Below are 17,101 nucleotides of genomic sequence, written 5' to 3'. Positions count from 1 at the left end.
GCTAAGCTCACAGGTAGGAATTGGTTCCTCTGCAAGTTCTTGTGAGTATGGACTGTACCAATATTCCCTGGAACACACATTATCCAAAATATTTCCCGGAAACCATGGGACCTGTAGGTTTTGCCTTTGGGTTTTGTTCATTTGGATGTATAGGTCCTTTCCACCAGAGTTGGGCTGTCTGTAAGATGTGTGCTTGAGAAGCACAATAAAAGTACCATGCATGCACACATATGCATAGGTGGCATACACAAGAGATACTCATTGTTTCCAAGTCTGGAGAAAGGACATCTGAGCACACAAGGTGTTGGTAGGGTTGCTGCCTTCTGAGGGCTGCGTGGGAATCTTTCCAGATCTGTCTCTTGGTTTCAGTGATTTACTGGCAGTCTTTGGCATTCCTTTTCTTATAGAAGACTTCTGTGTTCATGTCTATCTGAAATTGTCCCTGTGTGCATGTCTGTGTACAAATTTCCCTTTTTCTAAGGGCACCAGTCATCTTGGTTTGGGCCACCCTCAGTACCACATTTTATCTGGATCACTTCTGTAAGGATCTCACTCCAAGCAAGACCACGTTCTGAAGTGCTGGTGATTAGGACTCTAGTGTATGAAGCTGGAGTGGGGAGGGGGGCATAATTCAACCCATTGCATCCCCCATCTGGGGAAAACTGATGTGAAATGCTTTAAGTGAGCACTGGGAGAAAAGGAGGTGAACAGAAGCTGGAGCTCTGTCATTCACAGAGCTGTTCTCTACTTGAAATGTGACTGGTAGTGACCGAGTTGATCCTGCCAGCAACAGTGCAGAGGTCCTTCCCTCCATGCAGCCTCAGGGGCTCATGGTCTTAGGGAGGCAAGAAATATCCTGGGTGGGTATCTGGGCCTCCAGTTCCGACACTGGCCCTTCCTCTCAGATTTTAGTCTTATCATCCTGGGCCTTTGTTTCTTAGTCATGAACCTGAATGTGAACAAAATGCCTTTTTTTGAGTGGTAGTGAATCTCAATATAATAACATGAAACCCTACACAAACCACACATTGAGTGCTGAGGATATAATGTGCTTTTGGGTTTTAGAGCAGCTGTAGTCTGGCTTTGAGATTGAGCACTACCGTTTTCCCTTCCCCAGGACTCTCATCTCTAAACCCTTTCTCTCCTTTCTGAGATGGAGCTGACACCATCACCTACTCTTGAGTTTCCTGGGCTGAGCAGGGCCCAGGGAAGCCAACTATGAAGTGCTTGGAAGGATGTACTGTGTGTCTGGCTTCGATGAGGCTACTGCTGCTGATAGTGCTGATGGTGATCATGGTGGTGGCGACAATGTTGATGGTGATGATGATGGTGGTGGTTGTTTTTCTATAGAGCCTAGACTTAAACAAGACAGTCAATTGATTATGTTCTCTTTCTATTAAGGACAAAAGGAGTTACTCTTGTCCTGTGTGTGAAAAATCTTTTTCAGAAGATCGATTGATAAAGTCACATATCAAGACCAACCATCCTGGTAAGATTATGGAATTTAGAGTAGAGGATTAATTTTAAAATGCTTGTGTTTATGATAAAAATACATTATCTGCATATATGGAAATACCATAATGAAACCCCTTACTGTGTACAATTTAATACACACCATTAAAAATGCTTATGTTTATTTTAATTCACAGCATTACACATCACCTGCACCATGTTGAAGTGAAAAGGGAAGACACAAATAAATTTAAGGGAAATAACATCTGTATTTAAAGAGCTTTATCCCTGGGGAGGCTTTTGTGGCTGCCCTGCCCACCCAGTATTGTGGCACCCTACTTGCTTCTACTCTCAAAATTGTCACACTCCCCATTACCTCCATGGTGTCCTTGAGGTAGGGATTGTCCCCAGACCTCAGTATCACATGGAGGGTGCACAGAGCACTCATGGGTACTCTAGTTATATGAATGAGTAAATGTGTTCTTTTTCTGCTTTTTTCTCACTTAAACTTTTATATCTGCCCTTGGTATAAAGGAACAGTTTGCTGGTTATAAATGATAAGAATGGAGGAAGATAAAGAAATTACAAAAGGGCAGTGACACTCATGTTTTCTCTGGCAACAGACAGAGCCTTGAGTCTTCGTGGGTGTGAGAATGTGTGGGTTAGGTGACTCTCTGCAGGCTCCCTTCCTCCCTTTCTATGTTAACCGTGTCCTAAGTGACTGGAAGTCTACTATCTGAAGATAGCCGTTTCAAACCAACAGCCTTTTCCCATGGAGAGACGTAAAGCATCTTTGTGTCATTATTGTAAACTTTCCTACTATGAAAAAATCCCAAACATCTGCAGAAGTACACAGTTATGATATCCTTAACTCAGCCCTCTTTGGTATGTATGTTTTGCACTCTTTTCATCTATCTACCCCATAAACTTTTTCTAGACTATTATAATATACCCCACAGATCATTTAATTTCCATCTAAAAATCTTTACAAAGTCTCTCCAAGTAACATGAATTTCTCTCAGCATAGTTACCATGTTACCAGTAAAAGCAAAATTAGCAGCGATTCCTTATTATTACCTTGTATTTGTCCATTTAAAATTTCCCCAGTTGATCCAATATTTCCTTTTCTTTCTTTTTTTTTTTAACAGTTGGTTTGTTTGAATTGAGATGTAAGTATTTCTGTTTAGTGGTTATGTCACTTAGTTTCTTGTACTATGTAAGACTCCCCCAAACACATCTTTTTTCAATGACATTGATTTCTGGAAGAAACCAAGTTGCTTTTCCTATGGAAAATAATCCTATGAATTATTGCTTTGTGATGCTTCTCCATTTCTTGTACTTTATATTATCAGGTATTTAGATCTGAAGCTTAATCAGATTCTGGTTTACACTTACAGGCAAAATTGTTGGCATGACACTCTTAAGATACACACTGGCTTGTCCTCTTGGTGACGTCCTCAGGAATCCCCTGACTTGTCCTTTTAATGATGCAGGTGCTATCAGAACCTTATTTATATCTCACTTGAATGAGAGCCTTTGGCTCCTCTGATTGTCACCCTCTTTCTCTTCCAGAGGTCTCCATGAGTACTATTTCTGAGGTGCTTGGGAGGAGGGTCCAGCTGAAAGGGCTAATTGGAAAAAGAGCCATGAAGTGCCCGTACTGTGATTTCTATTTCATGAAGAATGGCTCAGACCTTCAGCGTCACATTTGGGCTCATGAAGGTGAGTAGTGGTTTTTCTACATGGAGCAGCTTTTAAAGTTTATACCTGCTTGCTTTATTTGGGAGTACAAGAGGAAGAGGCCACATCTTTATGTCCTCTGAAGTTAGATTTCTTTAGCACATCAGTCAGCTAAGTCATGGATTTAAATCATTACTTAATTAGTTGCATTTACAGTGAGTGGAGATGTACAGTTCTTTCTAGTGCTGGTTGCGATTACAATGAAATAAATTGCCATGACTCCCCTACTACAAAGCAGGAGTCCTAAGAAGAGGAGTGCTTGTTTCTTATTAAGGGCAGTGACTGGTGCCCACCAAAGTGTACTGTTAGAATAAACGCAGGTGAAGAGGGCAGTAGGGTTCTCTGGTTTCAGGAATGTGGAGTATTACCTTTCCGTTAGGAGTGAAACGGTGAGGGTGGTGGCATGTATGGATATAAATGTGGCTCCCTTGTCTTGAAATTGAAGATATTCATACCCATTGGTCACAGTTTCCTCAGCAAAGCAGGCAGATGCCTCTGCCTGGAGGATGGTTTAGTATGGTGCTCATGGGAATCAGCAGGGAACTGAGAAGGGGCTGACCCCAAGAGAAGCCCAGGGAGGCTGGAACCTCTGGATGCATAAGGCATCCAGTGGCATGGTTATACTCTCATGAGAGAGCACAGGACTGGAGTGAGAGAGCTGGTTTAAAATCTGCTCTCACCATTAAGCTGTGGATGGGACCAATATGCCATTCTTTCTGACCTCAGTTTACTTATCTGTGAAATGGAAACATAAACTACTTTGGTATTTGTTGCAGGGATCAATGAAATCATTTATATAAAATCCTTAGTAGAGGGCGTAGTACGTACCGGGGGTTACTACATGACCACTGCTATTGTATTCACATGTGATGGTGTGTTCGTGTTGCTTATTTTCCATTTTTATTTTTTATATTTTTGACTATACTGGGGTTTGAACTCAGGACATTGCTCTAACACTTGATCCATGCCCCATCCCTCTTTTTACTTTTAGTTATTTTTCAAATAGGGCCTCATGTTTATGCTCAGGTTAGCTCGCACCATGTCCCTCCTGTCTGTACTTCTCTTAGTTGTAATGATAGGTATGTACCACCATGCCCAGTCATTGGTTGAGATGGGGGTCTTTCTAACTTTTTTTTTCCTGAGCTAGCTTCAAACCTTAATCTTCTTGATCTCTGCCTCCCTAATATCTGGGATTATAATCATGAGCCACTGTGCCCAACTAAAAATTCAGTATTTTTAAAAACTTTAGAATTATGATAAAGGTTCAGAATGTCAAAGACTGCTGCTTTTCATTGGACGCTCCTGGCATTCTGTTTTTTCATGATTTATGAATTTTTCTATAATGATGGAATCATAACGTTCTTTGGAGTTGATCCCTGTATACCATATCTAGTCTGCCTCTTTACTCTCAAAATAAACAAGAGACAAGAAAAAAAGAAATAAAAATAACAGGTAAAAATACCAAGAAAGACAGATTAAAAACAACAAACAAACCACGAGTAATGGCCATAGAGCTGTAGTTGTAGTAATTAGCTGTATATGTAGAACTTTCTTCATACATGTGACAATTATTGCTTAAAGGACATATAACTTCATTTAGGGTTCCATAATAGCCCAGTCTTGGATTTGGAGCTGTTCTAATTTTAGTGGCTCTTAATGCATTAAAACAAGATAACAGAGTAGACAGTGTCTTAGGGTCTTGCTGTGCAGTGGAGGCATGTAGATATTTGTTGAAGGAAGGAATAGTTCAGTGTGAAAGTTTCTCTGTACATTGTGAGCCATTGGTCCTGCATGACAGCCAGTGTTGTGAATCTCTGATTATTTTATGAAGTAAAATATGCTTTTACATTTGATAAAGAGTGTCTGAGTCAATTGATTTTTGCAAAGGCCTTTGGTGCCTTTAATTTTATTCAGTTTATCTCAGTTAATTGAATTTAATGACTCTTGGCTTTACAAGTTGCTTAGGGTCTCTGTCCTCAAGGAGTTCTGGGATGAGGAAGAGGGAGAGGTGAACAACTTGCTGTGATGTTTTGTAAATATTCCATTAGTAGAGGGCTCAAGAATTGGGGACACTGATGGGCTAGTAGGACATTTTACTATGTGGGACGTTCAGAAAGCTACAGGGTGGAGGCTGTTAACAGACCCTGCAGGAAATATCATCCCTGAGGGATGGAGCAGCATGAAAAGAGTCTGGTGTGGGAAGGGTGGGGCATGTTTGGGAAGCACAAATGCAGTGCTTCATTTTCCCTTGAACTCATACACATATGTACATACACATTGAAATATACATTTTTTCTCTGGTAGGTGTGAAGCCTTTCAAATGTTCTTTATGTGAGTATGCAACTCGTAGCAAGAGCAACCTCAAGGCTCACATGAATCGTCACAGCACTGAGAAAACCCACCTATGTGACATGTGTGGTAAGAAGTTCAAATCCAAAGGGACGTTAAAGAGTCACAAGCTTCTTCACACTGCTGATGGTGAGTCAGGGACCCCAGCAATTGAATGTGTGGCTGGAAGCTGGCCTTCTAAGGCCAGAAGAGGTTGTCAGTGCGCCTGGCTGTAGGAGGGAACATGGAGTACTTTAGGATAGACATTCTGACAGTGTGACAGTGTTCTGGCCTGTCTCCCTCCACTCCGTACCCAGTGCTGAATGGCTCCTGACATCTAGCAGGTGCTCTACAAGCCTTCTCTGGGTGTGTGGGCACGTGGAGGGGTGCAAACAGGAAGGCTCCTGCAAGGAGGGAGGCACGCTCAGGAGCCCTTGATGCTTGGTTCTGGAAGTTTTCATCCTCTTCCATCTTCTATTCCACCCGCAGACTGAGGATCTTAAGGGTGACTCTGGTCACATCTGGCCTCATTTTTCTAGTATTTGCCCTTATCATCTAAGCTGCCTCAGAGTTCCTACATTTAGCCCAAAATAAGAACAATATGTAGGCAGATTTGACCTTGATAACGTGTACTTAAGTGGATTTCTAGTTTCATCTATTCCTTAAAGACTACTGATTAAGCTCTTGTTTGTGCCAGCTTTGAGGTAGGGTCTAGCTCGGGGCAGCAGGTTGGTAAGGACCTAGTTTTGCCTTTGAGAGGATTTGATCTAGAAGGAAGGACAGAGGAGCAGGCAGGTGTGGGATGGGAGGGAGCTTGGGAGCTGGGACAAGGGTATAAATCTTGCTGGGTGGTGGGCACAGTACAGGGGAGGGACCCCCTGGTGTGGACTCTACAAAGGGAAAGATCTGTTCTAGGAAGGTAGACATACAAGACCTTAAAAATTTTGATTTTACTTAGAAACCACTGTTGTGTGAGGGACTTGTGAATACTTCATGTAACAAGACTAATAAACTTTATTTATAAATATACTGTCATTTTAACATAATTGTATAAAAATTGGAGTTAACTATAAAGATCAAAGTGATTTTTAATTTCAGAACTTAAGGAATGACATAGCTATTATATCCTACCTTTATTGTTTGCGTGTTTTAGGAATTGGTATAGTTGTGTGTGCACTAGTTGTGTCCTTGACAAGAATTTGTTTGAGCTTGAGGGACTCTCTGTAAATACTGGCTGCTTAACTAGGATCCATTGTGGATCAAGGTCTTGCCAGAGGCTGTAAAATAGTCAGTGCTATCTACGTTAAAAACAAAACAAAACAAAAAAAAATTGCAATCAAAATTAAAACACAATGACAGTTAAGCTGTCATACATGAATACTGAAAACTTAAAAGTCACCTAGTTATTTATGAATTCTACACCTCCACAGTCAACAAACCATACTGATCTTTCCAGTGCCTGAACCTTGCAGCAAGAGTTGTTTTTCTTGATGTGAGAGCACATTTTTCATTGAAGTCCTCAGTCACAAAGAGCAGCTATCCTCAGAGTCATGGCAGTCTGGAGTATCCCATGGGTCCTGGTAGCAGGGTCAGGAGGACAATTGCAGGATCAGAAAGGGTGCTGTGGCCTCAGGCCCTGCTCTGTGATCTGAGTCAAGTCCATGGGAGGCCATCTACCCAGGTGGACTGGATGATCATTGTTGCATGTGGAGGGAGGGGTTGGTGTGAGGAGTGGTATCCTAGGACCAGTATTTCACACTCAGCCTGTCCTGTCACTAATGCATATGTTTCTCTGAGTCCTTCATCAGGAAAGGGAATTCTGATAGACAAAGATGTGCTTGTGGTCAAGGCAAGCAGCAAGTCGGCCTTCCTGTGAGAGAATGGCCTCCAAACATCATGAAGTGTTTCCTCACTGAATGGTGGAAATTTGTACTGTTGCTCTTGTTTTTATTTTCCTGAAATTTTGGAGAGCTTTGTTATATTGCAAAATAAAAGAGATGAGACCTGAACATTTCTTGGATCTCTTTAGTTTCGGTGTGCTGTGGTTGTGGGAGGCAAGGGTAAAGAGGGCCAACAATGTAGAGATATCAGGTACCTGGTAGCTTGATCTTTCTGAATCTGAGATGACTGATGTTTCACAGGCTGCTGTGTCTCACTGACTTTCTCCTTTGACATTTGGTACTGTTGTATGTCTTCTTGGTATGTGGAATATGGAACCCTAGACCACCTATCTGAGCTCTGCTGATGATCTATGACTTAGCATTCACCTAGAGATAGGCTACTCTTCCCCTTTCTATTTTTAAAGAGCTTTTAATTTTCCCTGGTAACATGTTTAATAGAGAAAGTTTGAGAAAAGTTAACTTGTATTGTTTTTTAACTTTTATAATGCTCCCATTTATCTTGTTGATTTCATAGAGCTCCTTGTATATTAATACTTTGCTATATTTTACAAATATTTTCCCCAAGTTATCATTCAGTTTTACATCTGATTTATGGTATTTCTATATACAGAAATTAAATAACTTGGCTTGTTTAAACTTATCAGTATTTTCCTTTGTGCTTTTTACTATCCATGAAGTCTTTGTGATAAAAAGAAGCCTTCCTCATCTGGGGGAAAATTCTTTCACTTCTTAAGTTTCATAACATTTATGAAATTTCATATTCTTAAAATTTACTTTAGTGTGTGCTGTGTGGTAGGGATCCTCATTTCCACTCAGTTACCTATCAGTTCGGCATCTTTATGGAGAAGTCAGTCCTTTCAATATGATTTTGTTGTGCCACAATTCCCCAAGATGTTGGGTCTAATTCTGAGATTTTGGTCTGTCTCAATGATTTTTTCTTAAAGTAAACTGTTTTATAAGATACTTTTTAATAATTATAATTTATTGATCACATATATTTCATTGTATTTTCTTTTTTTAATGATATTAGTTTTCTCATTTAATTATTATTCCTTTGGGAATTCCTTGGGAATTGTTCAGTCAAGTTATAAAAAGCATCGCCACCTCCATCCTGGGGATGACCCTGTGGGCCTTTTGACAGTGTCGGTAATGACTCTGAACTTACCAGGACCTGTGCTTGGACTGGTGGCTTGGTTACTTTGATAAGGCTCTTAGCCTTTTACCATAGAGGGAACTAAAACATTGATGTAAACCCTGCCTGAAATCATTTGGTCTTCATCATGTTTATTGTGTCAGCAATGATTCAATAGGTTCTTTTACAGAGAAGCCACACTGAGTGGGTAGATCTGGGTTTGAGTATTGAGTGTCACCTCCTTACAGGGCGACTTTGGGCAGATTACTTATCATCAGTAAAATGGGGATAGTTACACCCCTTTGCTGAATGGATTTGAGACCCCAGCGAGGCAGAGATGCTCCACATGTGCTAGGCTTTCTTCTTCTTTCCTGGTTCATTCTCCAATAACCTACCTACCTTAATTCCTCCTGTAATTCTGGTCTTGGTCTCTGGGGAGGCCACAGGGAAGTCTGTGGGCGCTTTTCTTTCCATGCTCACACTCCAGGTGACCTCTCCAATCTCACAGCTTTGAGCACCATTTATATGTTGGCTTCCAAACTGGCATTTCCAACCCTGTCCTTTCCCAAGAACCAGCCCATTGTTTGTAACTGCCTACTCCGCATCTAACTGGCCCCTCAATTTTTGCATGTTCAACACCAGCTCCTAGTCTTTCTCCCCAAACCTGGTCTTCTGTGGTCCAGGGTAACCAGGCTTTGTAATGAGATAAGAAACATTTTAGGCTTTGAGTGCCACATACAGTTTCTGCTGCACCTTTTTTTTTTTTCTCTCTTCTTATTTCTCATGCTTTTCTCTTTGGCTTACCTTCTCAGGTGTACTGTCTGCTTTCCTAATCTTTTTTTTTTGTGGTTGTTTTCCACCATTGAAGAAACTGTGCTGCCAGTTACTTAATACTCTCTGCTGTGTTTCTTACTGTTTCTCCTTAGCCCTGTCTTTCTGCAGAGTTTAATGTAATTCCTTGTTTATGGTTTTTCCAACATCCACTAGATTGTAAGCTGTACAAGAAGGCATTTTGAACTGATTACATTTGCTTTGTTTCCCTGGCACCTAGAACAGAACCTGGCTTATAGTATGTGCTCAATAAATTTTTGTGGAATGAATAAGAGAAAAAATGTAAAGTGCCTTTATAAAGTGGTTGAGCTGTAGTAGTACTTAGAAATGCCAGTTATTTCTTCCCATTTCATTTCTCAGATAATTCTGTTAAATCAAATGCTGTTAATTAGATGTTTTAAAATACGGTTGAAGAATTCAATATTAAATCTTCATGGACATGTTTTAATGAAGTAAAAAGCTTTTGAGTAATTGCCCTCTCCTATACCTGCTTCAAGTATAATTTTTCACATTTATTGGCTTATTTTAAGTGATATATCCCTGTTTATTGCATTCCTGTTTCCCACAGGAGCTCATTACTGTGCCTTTGCAAGGATAGGCCATTCTGGGTGAAGATTTCATTTAAAAAGGTTTGCCTGCCAGTATGTACACAGAGGGACATCAGCCACTGCATGTGTGCCGGCAGTGTGTGCAAAATTAGTGTGGAAATCATGGAACAACACGTTTCTCCCTTGAACTTTAAGAAAAGCCTAGGCATGATGGGCAACCTGGGGGTTCCCACATGATTCTGTGTGCCCATGGCTGGTGAGGGGGGTTGTACATTGTGCAGTGCTTCTGTGTTATGCAGTCAAGTGAGGATTCTCTAATCAGGAAACAGGGTCTTTGAAGTTCAGTGCTGATTCCTTTGGCTCACCCATTCTCCCACTCCAGCCTTCCCTCTTATACTCAAGTTCAGAAGAACCTTTCCAGTATAATATATGAAGGCGAGTTAGCCAGGTTTCAAGCACTCTTATAACGTGTAATAATTAGCCAAATGGAGAGTTGTATATGGAAGTTAGGCCCGAGTAGAGGAACTAACTACCCTCCCATCATCAGTTCATAATAAGAGATCCTTGGCTGCACATTGAGATACTCTAGGAAATGTAAGTGTGGAGGTTTTTGTTTGCTTGTTTTATTTTTAGCTCCCTCTCTGTCCTTTAAAAGCAAAACCACTTATAGGGTAAAGAGCTCCACTTATCCCTTGGCCTCTTCTAAAAACCATAACACTCTAGAAGAGGAAGCAGATAGAACATGGAACCTAAGCAAGTAGTCTGCTTTAGTGAGATGACCCCTCAGCAGCATCCTTGCCTCCCATCCTTCCTCCCCCAGAAAGAAGGCTAAGGGGTGGGGTGGCAGTGGGAGTGGGACACCTGCATGAACCCAGCAGATTCTGTTGCATGTGTTCATGGGTTGGTGCCTGGGCGATGGCCAGTAAGGGCAGGTCTGATTTCAAGACCCAGGAGCACCATTTTATAGGTGTACTCTGGATCCATATGAAGCTTTTTTTCATTAGGTTTTCTGGACCACAAGACCTTTTGGGAGTAACTGAGGACACAATATAAAATGAACTCTGCAAGCTTATTGAACAGGAAGTCTAGACTGATGAGCAGATTTAACCCCATAGTAAAGAGGTCTGGCAGATGCTGGTACAGAGTCTGTCACTTTACTCCAACCTTGGTACCCTGCTCTTTACTGTGCTTTTCTCTGGTTCTGTGCCAGTCTCCTGCTGATCCATTCCTCCCTGTATCAAAACTGATATGCTAATTACAGAGAATCATCAGGCTAAGTCTGCAGTTGCTTGAAGTTCAGCTTTTAAAGTACAGAGACTTCTTAAACTGTATTTTTATTGCTGTAGCTATTTTTGTTCTGATTTTCCATTGCACAAATTACCACAGATGCTAGAACCATGAAGCTGTGTGCTCTGCAAAGCACTTGCAGTAAGATGCCTATGATGCCTCCTCCAGGATACTTTCCTCTCCAGAGGAGGCAAACTGTGTGCTGGGCTGTGTGGAAAGTCGAGAAGGCAGAGCAGGTAAAGTGTGAGCACAGGAGGATACACTTGGGCTGGAGTACTTCCTCCCATACAGCCTGGAACAGGTGCCTCATCATCCCCATTTGTAACAGAAGTGTGTCCAGTGGCTTAGAACAACACAGTTTTATTATGTCATAGCCCTGGAGGTGTCAAGTGAACTGCATTTCTTTTGGAGACTTGGGGTGGGAAGGAATCTATTTCTTCCTCCTTTATAACTTCTGGAGGGTGCCTATATACCTTGGCTTCTGAGCCCTTCCTTCTTCTGGAGAACCAGCAGCTCAGCATCCTCCATCTCTTCTGTCCCTGCTTTATCATCATGTCTTCTTCTCTGATCCTGGGCCCACCTGGATAACTCAGAGCATCTCCCAGCTCAGTTTCTTCAACTTGATCACATCTGCAAAATCCTTCTTTTCTCCTTATAAAGTAGCACATGTGGGTTCCAGGGATAGAGACGTGAATAGCTTCGTGGTGAATGTGGGGCATGATCTGTCTCCCACAATGGATGGTGGGCTTACACTAAGCAGGTGGTTCTTTGTACCTGCTCTTTAGAAGCTAGGGTTCTGGTATTGTCAGTAGCTCTAAGCTACACAATGTAAGACTGGATGTTTAGAGAAGTTAATCCACATCATCAAGGAAAGAGCAGATTCCTCTTCTCCCAGACACTCTGTCACTAGCAAGGCACAATGCAATAGAGAATACTCAGAGTGTCACTGCTGAAAAGGCTAAATGTCAGTTTTCTGAACAGTGTAAAGTCAGTTTTCCTGAAAACTGCTGAAAATTTGCTTATGCAGAATACCACCTTTTCCAGTAAGACTGGATAAACAGTCATGAAGAGGCATTTTTTTTTCACTTTTATGCCTCTGGATATTTTTACTGATGATAGTTTAGATTTGTAGAAGTACTTTCTCTAAATATGTTAGTGCCCCTAAAAGTTTGAGGCACACATACAGTTTGATTTGACAGTGATGCTTAATTTAACAGACATTTCAAGTAAGTTGCTTTAAATCGAAAGGAATTTTCCATTACTCTCTCTCTGTGTTCTGTTGGAATTTAAATGCCAGAAGCCAAAGGTGATAGTTAAGATTCTTCTACCATTCCATTCCTTCTTAGTTGTGTATAGAACTCTATTTAAAGTAACTGAGCAGCTGAAATTAGCCTCGGGTAAACTCATCAAGCTGGCAAGTTTGTGATAAGAAATAAAGGAAGCAACAGGTGCCCTGCATGGTGAAGGGCAGTCACCAGGTGGAGGCCTCCTAGGTCTTGGAAGAGAGGGGTGACTGCCTGGTATTTTCAAAAGCAGAAACTGAAGGAGCAGAATGCCTTTCTTTGTGGGCACAAAGGGCTGAAGTCCAGGGTACCAAAGTGCTTTTGTGTTTCTGTGTTCACCTGGGTTACGTCTCGCTAGAGCATAGACCTAGCAAGGCAGGTGCTCTGCTAATTCCTCTTCCTTCCATAGCAGGCAGCCCACAGAGAGGGCAGCCTTAGCTCCCTGAGGTTTGCTGCTCCTTTCTTTATTTAACCAGGTGGGGTAACTAGTATTCCCATTTGTTCTTTCCCCTGCCCTGCCCTGCCCTCAGAGTGCACAGTGCAAGTTAAGAAACTCCCCGGTAAGGCCTGCGCACAGGGCAAAGCTCAGGATCGTTGTATTCCAGACTGTGTGCTTGAACTCAGCAAGTGTCCACATGCCAGGCCTAGGCCATACTCAGAAATTCAGAGGCCAGCTGTGTTCATCAGCCCATTCGTTATCCATAGGACAAGGCCAGGAGCTCACATTAGACAGAAAGGCTCCTGCCAAAAGGATACTTGAAAGCAGAGATTCTGAAATATGGTGCCTTTCTGAAGGATGAACAGAAGTGGTGGAGATGACACCCTCCTATCTTTATAGAGGTCACACATTTTGAAGGAAATTGGAGCTGGTGGTGAAATACTGTGTCTCCAGCAAGGGCCATAGTGTCTGTAGCTCATGTAGCGTGGCACTCAGACGGATGCTAACTGATCACCACAGTGCATCATGCTGAGTGTGTCTTTTCTCTTTCCACCTTCAATAGCAGCCTACAAAATCTACAAACTGTCATGTGGTCCTCAAACTGTATCTTTGAACTGCAGGACACATCTTTCCTTTCTTAAATGAATTTGATGCCATTTGCAAGCATCATCTGGGGAAGCTGGCCTGTTGTGTTGTTACTTTTGTAAAAATTAAATCATTATGCCAAACACAAGTGTATAATTCATAAGTGTACAGCTCAATGGACTCTTACAAATGCAGCAACCACAGGCTAGAACAACCCCTCCAAAGTCCCCTCCTTACCTCTCCAAAGGTTACTACTGCTGTAACTTCTAACCCTGTCTCTGAAGTTTGTCTGTCTGTGAACTTTATGTAATTGGTTCATGTGATTATGTAATCTTTTGAGTTCAGCTTCTTTTTAACATATTTTGAGATTTGTCTAGGTTGCTGTATGATTTTGGCTTTTAATATCTAGGCCTTTGAGTGAAATAAGAATTTCATAAGTAACCAAAGCTGTAAATTCTTTAGTTTGTGACCAAGGCTTTGTTCCTGCAGTGAGTTTTTCCACCAAGGCAGTGGTTTGCAGGAGCCCAGAGAGCTTTCCACAAGAGAGCGTTTCTCTGGGAATGGGGTGATTCAGTGTTCTTTCCTCCTCCTCACTGGCAACACTTGGCTCAAAATGAATTTTGACTGTTTACAAAAATTGAATCCTACATCTAGAGGACAAAAGCTGACCAGCCCTGACATTCATGAATTAGGTGCTTGTTCCTCCCTGTGAAGAAATGGTCTGAGATGCCTGGCCAGGACAAAGCCTTGTCAACCAAGGTATAGCCAGTCTAGGCTGGGTGGGGTTGTCTTCAAGTTCAGGTACCATGGCTACCATTAAATAGTTCTGTGTGGGCAGACATGTCTTCCAGACCCAGCGCAGCCTGCCAAAGATGGATGCCAGGGCTCCAAAATGGTTTTGTGTCAGAGTACAGACATTACAACACAATCAAAATCCAACCCCTTCCTACAAAGTGCCCACAGTTCCATTATCTAACATGTGAATGACTTTTAGATCTTTACTCATATTCATGTGGAGTGATTATAATTGCTGTGATGACAGTGTTACTATTGTTTTATAGCCTTGAAATTAACATTGTAATTATTCTTTGTTGCTGTGTAGGAGTTGTATATAACATTGCATTAAAGTGGTGATCCATGAGTTACATAACCATTCCCTTATTTTTGGATAATTCATTATTTTCTTCTTTCTTCCCACAATTATAACTTACATGGAAGAGGACTTTCTTTTGCATATAAACTATTCCTTCATTTGAGTTCTTTAGCACACATCTCTAAGAGCAGGACGGCTAGTTATTTTTTAGGTGGTGATAATTGTGTGCTATCAATTTACTTTTCAAAAAATTGTACCAGGGATTTGAGAGTATCCATCTTAACTCTCATTTTTAACATTTTATATTAGTAAACATGGTTAGATATCAAATGTTCCATGTTCTAGTTTGTATTTATTTGATAAATCATTAAATCAGTAGGTATTACAAAGATTAAATGAGCTACTGTTTATAAAGCATGTATGACATTGGTTCATAGAGCTCTATGTAAGTGTTTGCAGACATTGGACTCTTTCCATGAATTAAATTTGGTTTTGCTTCCTCAAGTCAAATCTTCTGGGGTCTTGGTGTTTTGCACTCATGCATTTGGTGGACCATTCAGCTGCTGTACTTGCTGGAACTCTTTTGGTCAGGTGATAGAAGCTCATTCAAGGAGCTGAAGAAGACAGTGAAGTTACTGGGGGATCTTATAAAGACTTGGCTCTTCATGCTTACAGTACTTCATCCCTGGAACTGACTCTACCTTCTTATCACTCCTCCTCATTCTTCCATTTCAGCTTAACATGACTTCCTCACTGAGGCTTCTCTGACAAGCTGGCCCCACAGCCACACCCATCCCATCCACTCCTACTGACCATCTCTCTGGGTCAGTCAGTGTCCTTGGTTGCATATTGTAACTGGTGATCTCTTATTGGCATACTCGATGGCATCCATTTTAGTGATGAGCTCTGCAAGTACATGGGCTCTGCTGTCTTATTCCCTCTTGTCTCCCAGGATCAAGTGTGATCCCCACACACAATGATAGCTCAGTAATGATCACCAAGTGAATTAGCACAGCCAGATCAGTGCCCCTCTGCATTACTTACCTTGCCTCTCTCTGCTTCCTTCACTCCTATTGATGCCCCATCTCTGTGTCTCTTTCCCTCTCTCTCCTTAGAGCCCTCCTGCAGACTGATTGGTCACTTGTTTCCCCCCCGTAGAGGGGTTGCTGAGTACATGCTTTATAGCTGGACAGTTCTGATGGCTGGCTCAGTGTGGGTCACTTGTCCACAATGATTCAGTCACCTCTGGCTAGAGGGGAGGCTGTAGTCAGGGCCATGTCAGAGCTCTGGTATCAACCTGCTGGCAGTTTTTGAAGAGGGAGAGGAGGGGACCAGGCAGACTTCTGATTGAGGTACTCCCATAATCTTCCATTGGCCTTGTCTCCAGCATGCCCTCAATTCTCAGCATGTGGAATATGGAATGAAAAGTGCACAGTCCTAGCCCAAAGTGCCCATAATCTATGAGGGTGCCAGACAAACCAGCAGAGATGGATCCATGAATTGCTTTGGCCATTAGACCACTTAGATACAATAGTAGTACACTGATGGCAGTGAGTAAGCAGAAAACAAAACCATACTGTCATGAGGCCGAAATTCTAGTGAGACTGATGACAAACACAATATATATCAACAGAATATGCTATATTACAATGGAAATATAAAAATATTTCAGATGTCAAGAGTATTTGGATATGGCATGAAAATATGAATATGAATGATTCAGTTTCAATATAAAAATATTTAAGTTTCGAAGTGCTAAGAATGAATCAGTAAAGGAGAACGGGACCTATCATTTTAAATGGCATGACTGTGGAATGGTTCAGTAAGAAGCTGACATGCAAGTGAAGACTTGAGCTGAGCCAGCAGAGCCCCAGAGCCCTGGAGGGGCACTGCAGGCACTGAGAATAGCAGGCCTCAAGGTCTGGTGGTGTGTGGGTACACCAAGTCCATGGAGTACAGAGAGGAAAAGGTTGGGCCTGAGCTCTGAGAGGACAGGACACCTTGTCCTTAAGAGCCCTGCTGACCATTGTCAGGCTTTGTGCTTTTCCTCCAGGCCAAGAGGCTGTTGGGGGAAGGAGCAGAGGGCTTTCTATATACTCTTTGACACCACAGCTGCTTATATTTTATTGTAATTTTACAAACATTTCTTCCTGCTTTGTTTTCATTCTTTTTATTTTAGATTGGCTTCATCAGAATGGAATCCTTTGATTGTCTTAGAGAATGTCAAGGAGGTAAAAAACAATGGGACTGCTGAGTGGCAATGGTGGCCTTTGGGAGGGTCTTCTGCTGGGTCCCCTGCATGCACCCCAGCCTCATCTCTCAGGGTCTCTGGATCCTTTTCAGTTCCTTAGACCCTGTGCTGGAGGCATCTTCAGAATGGATAGGGGTCAATTCCCCATGTTTTCTAATAGGCACTCTGAGTCACAAAGAAGGAGCCCAGGGTCATGCAGGATGAGCTGCACAGAACCAGACAAAGAAGATA

At 41.9% G+C, this 17,101-nt stretch overlaps 1 protein-coding gene across 3 annotated transcripts in view; it reads left to right on the top strand.

Moving 5' to 3' along the window:
• Positions 1 to 17,101, top strand: part of Zfat (zinc finger and AT-hook domain containing) — a 204,933-nt gene that overhangs the window by 104,288 nt on the left and 83,544 nt on the right. For all 3 annotated transcript variants that reach the window (XM_074069270.1, XM_074069271.1, XM_074069269.1), the window contains exons 8-10: positions 1,402 to 1,489; positions 3,025 to 3,174; positions 5,497 to 5,670. In XM_074069270.1, coding sequence (XP_073925371.1) covers positions 1,402 to 1,489; positions 3,025 to 3,174; positions 5,497 to 5,670 — 412 coding nt within the window. The remainder of the gene's footprint in view (positions 1 to 1,401; positions 1,490 to 3,024; positions 3,175 to 5,496; positions 5,671 to 17,101) is intronic.

Source organism: Castor canadensis, chromosome 3, assembly GCF_047511655.1.
Source record: "Castor canadensis chromosome 3, mCasCan1.hap1v2, whole genome shotgun sequence".
Taxonomy (NCBI): Eukaryota; Metazoa; Chordata; class Mammalia; order Rodentia; family Castoridae; genus Castor; species Castor canadensis.
The sequence above is the reverse complement of the archived record's forward strand: the minus strand, read 5'-3'. Positions and strand labels throughout refer to the sequence as shown.